This window comes from Bidens hawaiensis, unplaced genomic scaffold (assembly GCF_021521415.1).
Source record: "Bidens hawaiensis isolate Kalapana, Puna unplaced genomic scaffold, B.hawaiensis_p1.1 tig00064881_1, whole genome shotgun sequence".
Taxonomy (NCBI): domain Eukaryota; kingdom Viridiplantae; phylum Streptophyta; class Magnoliopsida; order Asterales; family Asteraceae; genus Bidens; species Bidens hawaiensis.
The window spans coordinates 22,936-32,767 of NW_027501576.1; the positions used below are offsets into that span (position 1 = coordinate 22,936).

At 36.6% G+C, this 9,832-nt stretch overlaps 1 protein-coding gene across 1 annotated transcript; it reads left to right on the top strand.

The window, feature by feature from the left end:
- Positions 1–2,100: 2,100 nt before the first annotated feature.
- Positions 2,101–8,534, top strand: LOC143604359 (putative potassium transporter 12). Its single transcript, XM_077080866.1, has 10 exons — positions 2,101–2,370; positions 2,856–3,084; positions 3,723–3,971; positions 4,592–4,642; positions 4,752–5,012; positions 5,093–5,145; positions 5,408–5,522; positions 5,625–5,879; positions 6,227–6,770; positions 8,081–8,534. Exons 1-10 carry the CDS (start codon positions 2,101–2,103, stop codon positions 8,532–8,534), a joined length of 2,481 nt encoding a protein of 826 aa, XP_076936981.1.
- The last annotated feature ends 1,298 nt before the right edge of the window (positions 8,535–9,832 follow it).

Consider the following 9,832-nt stretch of genomic DNA (forward strand, 5'->3'; position numbering starts at 1 on the left):
TTAATGCTAACAAGCTAATCAATTACCTGATCACTATTAAGTCAGAGGCTTTTCCTGAAGAAAGGACGAACATGGTAAAACTCCTAGGGTGGGTTTGCCCAATCAACAAATGGGTTGAGTTTCTGTCATCCAGACAAGGCATACACTGCTTGGTATTGTTCAACAAGCCAAGTAGGTATGTCCAAAAACAATATGTCAATAGAAACAGATCTGTCACAACTTGTCTATGGGTGGTTTGAAATGAATCCTTCAAGCTACTACCTCAAAGTAAGCTACTTCCAAGGATGGCAAGACATCCGACGATATCTGGCAAAGAAAAACAAGGTAAACCCTAAAGACATTCCTCCAGAGATTCTAGGAGAAATAGACGTCTGGAAAAATGAAAACCCCCAAACAAGAGAATGGGATCAAGTTATCCTAAACTACTGGAACAATATATGGCCATTCAACCAAAGTTTTAGAAATCAATGTTCCACTAGTAGAAGATACAGATCCAAACCGCTCCAGTCCACCATATTTTACCTCGGAAATAAAAGATATGGAAGAAATGAAGAAACACGTCCCGAAGAAGTATCACTAATGTTTGCTTAAATATTTATTGTGTGTTGGTTTTAATGTGTGTTTAAGCTTAATTACTCTTAAAGTAATTAAAGCATATAGGTGTGTTTTAATATTTTAATATTTGTGTGATGTAAGCAATGATGTAATATTAGTGTGATGTAAGTCATGACGTAATTGGCTAGTGTGATGTAAGCGACGATGTCACGGAAATCCATCCTTGGCATATAAAAGGAGGGTTCCCCTTAGTTTGTAAATCATTCTTGGAAAGAAATAAAAACTTCTTATATATTTCTCTCTAGCCTCTCTTTACTTTCTCTCTCTAAAACCCCTTTTGAGTCCTTTCTTTTTTTATTTTCCGGTGGGTTGTTTGAGGGTTTTCTCAAGTCTAGAAGGCCTAGTTACTTGAGATTCAGAAGATTTCCAAGCCGAGGTTCGCCTTATGTCTTGAGGTTCTTACTGGTCTTTCAGAAGATCAGCCATACACTCCCCTATTGTCTCAACTTAAGTTTTTTAACAGATCAATTTCAAGTGTTACATGATTAATCAACTATGCGAACACACAAATACCAGTTTAAATGACAAAAAAAACACAAAATGTGAATGATTGCATAAATAATCGAAGAATATGATGGGCCCCTTTTATGATACAAATCATACAATGGATGAAGCATTAAACTATCCTTGAGATTTTATTTATGTTAAATAATTGAAAAGCGTCATATATTCTTATTTTTGTTAGTTATTATTACATTTAAACGATTGCGTACGTAACACCAACTTGTTGTTATTAAATAAAGTGGAAAGATCATGTGTATTTTAATCTTAACATGAGAACATAGCAAATAATTCCAATTTATAAAAAAATGAGAGCGTAAGACGCAATACCAACTACAATACCAATCTACATAAACAATGATTTATAATAACAAAGAAAAAAAACCTAAAACTTACAACAAAAGAATCAAAATCAAAAACAAAATAATAACAGAAAATACTTAAAACAACAAAAGAAAATAAACCTAATAATAACAACAAATTAGTTCTCACTTTTTTCATATTAAGAATAAAATGTATATGATTCTATTTCATTAAATAAATATTTTTCTAAAAAGGTTTTTTCACATTGGGCAACTAGCAATGGACCAATGCTGACGACCCGTTTCCCAAGGGATCCAATCCAAACACGAAGAATCATTGTTATGTAAATGTTATCCTGGCGCACGCACGCACGCGCCTCAGCACATACATGTGAGTTGACTACAAAACAAAACAAAACAAAACCAAACCTCTAACCTTCACTCAACTCAACAACCTCTGATCTTCAACCAAGTTTATCTTTTTCCAAACCCATCAAAAGAAAAAGATATTATTTCTGGATTAATTAGTCAACATCATCAAAGTTTGCTGGTGCTTTTGATTTTGAAAAAGTTTGGTGCGTTGTTGTGTGATTCGGATGTCTTTTTATACAAATTGATGCTTTGAGTTTGAAAGTTGAAACTATAACTACAAGGCAATTAGGGTTCTTGGTTTTTGTTAAGGATGGATGATGATGGGATTGAAGAGATTAGTAGTGGCATTAGTGCTAGATTATTGAGGAGGAGGAGTGGTGGCGGTGATTCGAGTTCTAGATGGGTGGATGGTAGTGAGGTGGACTCAGAATCACCACCATGGTCATTGCTAAACGAGGATGATAATAAGAGTGAAGGGTATGGATCTGTTAGAAGAAGGTTGGTTAAGAAAGCCAAGAGAGTTGACTCTTTTGATGTTGAGTCATTGGCTATTTCGGGCTCTCATGGTCACCAGAACAAGGTTACCTCAATTCTCACACATTTTTGTTATTTAGCTTAACCAGCTTGCTGTTTGCTGAATTGGTATCATTATTAGTGTTTTGGATGAGCAAATTCGCTTTTTTATCTGGTCAAATTTTGGATAGTTAGTTTCATCGTTCGTGCTACTTGCAACAAAGATGATTACCAAATAGAATTACCTATTTACCATTTTGTTAAACCTAAATTAGGAGAATCTTTGTAGGTTTAAACAAAGTGCCTCCTTGTTTCAAATTAATGTAGTTTGCTACTTTTTGCTCATTTCATATATTAATAATTGCTTTAATGGTCAAATTTGCCTAACAGTCACCACATTTGATTGTCATCATTAATCTCTTACCTTAAATCAACATTAATAGCCTAAAATACAAGTTGAGCCATTACTCATTTATGCAATTAGCCTTTAGAGAGATGAACAATGTTAATAACGCTTTACTTTCCCCCCCCCCCCCCCCCCAAAAATATCAGGATGCGTCTATCTGGCAGACACTTGGATTGGCTTTTCAGACACTTGGAGTTGTGTATGGTGATATGGGAACAAGTCCTTTGTATGTGTTTACAGATGTTTTCAGCAAGATCCAAATCGAGTCCGAGGTTGATATTTTGGGAGCTTTATCACTCGTTATATACACCATTGCTCTTGTGCCTTTAGCGAAGTATGTTTTTATTGTGCTAAAAGCAAACGACAATGGCGAAGGTAACAATTAGATTTACATGACTTATTCTTCTTCAAATACATCCAAAGGCAAACTGTATTGGTCAAACAGACTAATTTTCGATCTCAGCACTTATGCGAGTATTTTGACTTTTCAAGAATGTCACAGTGACTGCAGTAGTCTTCTATTAGATGTCCGTGAGTTAAATTTACAACAAGAAATCGACATGTTGTAATGAACTTGGAAGAAGTAGGTTTGACCATTAAAAATCAGAGTTTATAACTTTTTTGCCAGTTAAATTTACAAGAAGTCCATATTTTTTTATGAATTTGGAAGAACCAGGTTTGACAAATAAAACTCAAAGTTTATAACTTTTCGCTAGTTAAATTTAAGTTTATATTTATTTGTGAATTTGGAATAACTAGGTTCGACCATTAAAAGTCAAAGTTTCTGACTTTTTGCTGATACAAGCACTGGTTGACTTTACTAGTCAAAAAAACCAGATTTGACTTGACAAAAACTCATATTACTTCTTTAACTTTACAACAGCAACATAATGTATGCATTGCATTTCTAAGAAGTCTTCCATAAACATTTTCAAGAAAAATTTACAGCAAAAACAACACACTTGGCTGACTTCATAAGAACTTCATTTGATCCTTATAATCTAATCTTGCAGGAGGAACATTTGCATTGTATTCGTTAATCTGCAGGTATGCAAAAATCAATCTTTTACCAAATCGTCAACAAGCTGATGAAAGGATCTCGAGTTATAGGCTGAAATTACCCACCCCAGAACTCGAACGTGCCTTGAAAATTAAAGAAAAATTAGAACACAATTCTTTTTACAAAACCCTTCTTCTGTTACTCGTTTTAATGGGAACTTCAATGATCATTGGAGACGGTATTCTGACACCTGCAATATCAGGTAAGTGGTTAACTAAAACGGCTTTTCATATTTAGTATAGCGGTGTGCACGTGCTGGTTGGGTCGGTTTTGGACTCAAAGCGAACCGAAAACTGAAAAATTGGTTTTTGGATTTTTGAAAACGTTCGATCTTTGGTTTTGATAATGGGTTTGGTTCGGTTCCGTCTTTTTCAGTTTTACCATATGGGCATGCAACTTTTGGGCCCAAAAAATGGCCCAAGATAATGAATTTGGGCCACAATTTATTTTGTTTATTAATAATTAATTGATAATTACAAATTTTGGTGAAAAATTTTTGGGCTACACCATTTGTTTTCTATAAATCACACTTATCACTGAAAAATAAAAAATATAATCCGTAGATTCAATAACAAAAGTCATTTTTTTAACACCTCCATTCTCTTTTCTGTAAATGCAGAACCAAAACCGAGCCGTAAATTCAGTTTTTGAAAAAAAAAAAACGAAAAAAACCGTCGGTTTTCGGTAGTTTGGCTATGTCGGTTTTTTCGATTACGAGTGAGTTATTTCGGTTTAATGCACACCCCTAATTTACTATTAACCACTTTCAAAAAACACATCGAAATGCATCCAATCTTATTGATTGAGTGATTGCTATGACAGTTATGTCTGCTGTGAGTGGTTTGGAAGGTAAAATTCAAGGATTTGGCACAGGTAGGTGACCTGAACAACTAGCTTGACCGTTGATTATTGAAAGTCAAATCTGTTTGACTTTTTGATTCTTGGCTTTTTGACAGTTGACTTGAAATATTGTGTTTTACAGGTGCTTTAGTGACTGTATCGGTTATTATTCTCATTGCATTGTTTGGCATACAGCGGTTTGGGACGAGTAAAGTTGGGTTGACTTTTGCCCCGTGTCTTGCTTTGTGGTTCTTTAGTCTCGGGTCCATTGGATTATACAACCTTATCAAGCATAATATATTTGTCGTGAAGGCGATTAATCCTCTGTACATATATTTGTTCTTTAGAAAGAATTCTTTCAAGGCATGGTCGTCTCTTGGTGGTTGTGTTTTATGCATTACGGGTAGGTTTATTTGATTAAATCTTTCTTGTTTCTTTTTCTTGTTAACATTATTATGTGATAATGTGACACTTTTGTTTCAGGAGCTGAAGCTATGTTTGCTGATTTGGGCCATTTTTCTGTACCATCTATACAGGTTTGTATTTGTTAATGTAAATAGAAATGGAAAAGGTGAGTTGGGTAACGGGTCAAAACGGGCAGTTTTTAGGGCGGGTCAATGTTGGGCAGACCCACAAATCCTGTGACCCATTTCCATTTAGTTAACTCAATACAAATGGGTAAACTTTTAAAAAATATTACCCGTTTGACCTATTTCCGTTTTAAGTGTTTAACAGGTCAAATGGGTAAACTTTTTAAAAATATCACCCGTTTGTTGAAATAAAGTTAACGTGTTCCAGATTGCTTTCTCGTTTGTTGTGTTTCCGTGTCTTCTGTTGGCTTACATGGGTCAAGCTGCATTTCTTATGAAACACCCGGATTCTGCAAGTAGAATATTCTATGATTCCATTCCCGGTAACACTTCTATCAACCACTTAATTCGATTAAATTCCGTTACACCAATGTAGTCACTAATCATTTAACATTTTGGTGTCGTGTATAAACATGGACAAACAGATAGGCTTTTTTGGCCCATTTTCATGGTGGCCACATTGGCAGCTGTTATTGCTAGTCAAGCTATGATATCAGCTTCGTTCTCATGCATTAAACAATCAATGAATCTTGGGTGCTTCCCGAGGTTGAAGATTATTCACACTTCAAGAAAGTTTATGGGTCAAATCTACATTCCGGTTATTAACTGGTTTTTGATGATTATGTGTGTTCTGGTTGTGGCCACTTTTCAAAGCACAACGGACATCGCCAATGCATACGGTTCGGTTTCTTCTCAATCTTTGTGTGACTATATGTGGTGATCATGACCTGTTCTTTAAACCATGGGTTGATTTGGGTAAAACTAAACGACTAATCCAGTTTGGTCCGAATCTGTTTTGTCATGGACTGAATTAATGCTTTACTGAAACTGGCTGTTTTGACCCCTTCTAAATTGATGTTTATTCATAACTGCCCGTTTGACCCAAACCATATTAATGTTTTTTAAAAACAACCCATTTTGACCCGAACCCGTTTTTCTCAAAACCTGTTTCGACCTGAACCCACCCAGTTTGCAGCGTTACACACGACCATCAAACACCAGTCTCAGAAACTTGTTCTTTTCGCAGGCATAGCAGAAGTCGGTGTAATGATGGTCAGCACAACGTTAGTAACTCTGGTCATGCTTCTAATATGGCAAACAAACATCTACCTAGCATTCAGTTTCCTCATCGTATTCGGATCCATCGAGCTGTTATACATGTCAGCAGTCCTATCAAAAATAACCGAAGGCGGTTGGCTTCCACTCGCATTCGCATCATTCTTTTTATGTGTCATGTACATTTGGAACTATGGAAGTGTACTAAAATACCAAAGTGAAGTCCAAGGCAAAATCTCAATGGACTTCATGAATGACCTCGGGTCAACTCTTGGGACCGTACGGGTCCCGGGTATCGGGCTGCTTTACAATGAGCTGGTCCACGGTGTCCCTTCGGTCCTGGGCCGGTTCTTACTCGACCTGCCTGCAATCCACTCGACTTTAGTATTCGTGTGCATCAAATACGTACCAGTCCCGGTTGTGGCTCAAGAGGAGCGGTTTCTTTTTAGACGGGTTTGCCCAAAAGACTACCATATGTTTCAATGTGTTGCCCGTTACGGGTACAAGGACGTCAGGTACAACTGTTCATGAGCCGAGTCGAGCTAGGGAGAAAATTCAAGCTGAAAATATCTTCGCTTGGCTCGGTTATTTTAATAGGCTGAAAATTTGAGCTTGAGCTCGGCTCGTTAGTCGTTAAAAGGTAGAGCCAGCTCGTGGCTCCTCGAGCCAGCTAGTTAATTTTTTATAATATTTTTATTTTCATAAGTGTTGATATTAAAAAAAAATATATTCATACACAATACAGAATTTATGAATAAGAGAATTTATAACATTAACTTTAGCCTTTTCTTTTTGATTTTTTTAAAGCCGGAGATGCATATTATAGTATTATATGTATTACTTTTATATGTTATTATTATTATGATTACATGTATTAAAATTTGGGATTAATTTAAATGAGCCCACGAGTTGGCTTTCAAGCGAGCCACTAGGCCTGTAAACGAACCGAACGTTCGGTGAACATTTGTGAACCGTTCGGCGGGAAGTTTGTTTATGTTCGTTTATTTAATAAACGAACGAACTTGAACAAAAAACTTGTGTTCGTTTAATTAAACGAACGAACATGAACACATGTTCCGTTCGTTCATTTATGTTCATGAACGTTCGTTTATGTTCGTTTATTTATGTTCATTTATGTTTGTTTATGTATTAATAGAAAATAATTAAATATTATCTAGATAGGTCATCTGCTTAAACGTTTTATATTTGTTATTTTGTGTTCATTTAGGTGTTTTCATTTAAGTTCGTTTATGTTTATTTGTGTTCATGTATGTTCGTTTATCTTTGTTCAGTTATGTTCGTTTAGATTTTAAACAAATGAACACAAATGTCCCTTTTTAAATAAACGAACATAAACATAAATATTTGTTCAATTAAGTGTCTGTGTTCTTTTAAAGTTAAATGAAAGAACATGAACATGCCGTTTTTCGTGTTCAATCGATACGTTTACAGGCTTTCATTATCAGTCTCAATCTCTAGGCTTTTCCGATTTTATTTGTGTTCGTGAACCGTTCGTGAACACATTAATTTCCTTAATGAACGAACACGAACATAAAATCTCGTTCGGTAAGTGTTCGTGAATCGTTCATGAACAGATTATTTTCTTAACGAACGAACATGAACAAGGCCTTGTTCGTGTTCGTTCGGTTCGTTTACAGCCCTACGAGCCACGAGACGAGCCAACCCTGGCTCGGGCTCGGCTCGGCTCATTTACAAATTCAGCCGATCTGGTTCAGCTCATTTAGTTACGAGCATTTTTGGAGCTGAGTTTTTTTCGAACGAACTTTGGGCAAGCCACTAACTTTTTGAACACCACTAATATCAGGAAAGAAGATCATCACGCGTTTGAGCAGCTTTTGGTTGAGAGTTTGGAGAAGTTTATGAGGAAAGAAGCTCAAGATCTTGCATTGGAAAACGAAATCAACGATGGTGAGTTTGAAAGCGTATCGGTTGGTCAACGGAGCTATTCTGGTGAGCTTAACGAGCCATTGTTGCAGGCCGAAGGTGAGTCGGATTTGCCATCGAGTGTGATGGGAGTTATTGATGATGACCCGAGTTTGGAGTATGAGCTTTCGGCTCTAAGGGAAGCGAGTGAGTCGGGGTTTACTTATTTGCTTGGGCATGGTGACGTTAGAGCCAAAAAGGACTCCATTTTCCTGAAGAAGCTTGTGATTAATTATTTTTATTCGTTTTTGAGGAATAATTGTAGGGGTGGGGCCGCAACAATGAGGGTCCCGCATATGAATATCATACAGGTTGGGATGACGTATATGGTATGATATATTTTGGGGCACGCTTATTTCAGTGGGATGACGTATATGGTATGATATATGTTGGGGCACGCTTATTTCAGAATCAATTATACGTTAAGATATAATAGGATGTATTGGTTTATCTTTGTTGAATTTGTTGGTTGGTTTAATAAGGAAATACATCTTTTTGTAAATGAAAGTGGTGGTATTTGAATAGATGATTTGCTGTCCAACAAGCATAACAATATTTAGGTGCACAAAGGTTTAATGCTAACACCGCCCATGTGATTGGTTAGTGTTTTGTGTTTGGTTAACCTTAACATCTTTATGAAATCTTCCATTTATGATCTAACCTTATATATCATAAATCCAAAATATGTTTGGTATGATGAGATGTCATAGATCTGGTAATGATCTGCTTGAAGACTATTTCTACACAGATAAAACATGATATCTTATTTGTATATGCTTGTGTTTGTTTGTGTTTATTTATGGTATATGTATAATGGAACTCTTTGGATATAAAGAATTATGTTATCAGTTATGATTCAAAGAATTATTATTTTTTTTTACTATTGAAGAAACAAAGATCCGAACCGTATTAGGGTTTAATCTACGCTCCAACCAGAATGAGGATTTAGTAATGTGGTCAGGTCAAATGGATTGTGAACAGATCGAGATCCTGCAAAAACAAACCACCGTGAGCTCGTTACAGAAGGACAAGATGGGGGGGGGGGGGGATCTCATAACCACCTTCCGGCGTGAAATCAGTAACAGTTTCTAGAGAGAGAAAGTATTGAATAAAAAGTGATTGATGTATTATGGGTGACGTGAATGAATACCTCTTGGTGATTATGAGAGTATTTATAGCTAGAAGTGAGAGAGAATGATTGGTTAGATGTCACTGTCCAAAAGATGCTTTCTGTTCACCCGGGGAGACACGTGGCTGGTTTAAATAGAATGAAACAGCTGCCCATGTGCCAGGCCGTAGGGGAGATATACAGTTGGCTCCCTATTGGTTATGACTCCCCGTGCTCTTTGTCAAGGAGGTAAACTCCACTATCAAGGAATCTTTTGATTATCATCTGATTTACCTTACAAATGTGAAGTCATTCTTTCTTTGCCTACGAATGTCTCCTGCAAGCTTCTAGAAGAGTATTCTTGCATCTCCTTCTTGCGCCTGCAGATCCCCCCCCCCCCCCCCGCGCAGGTTCCTTAAAAAGGATGTCTGGACTTCTGCTTTTTCGCCGGTGCCTTCCGCTGGTATCATTCTTGGCAGGGATGACATGCGAATTGTCTAACAGGTTAAGAGCTTCTGAGCCTAT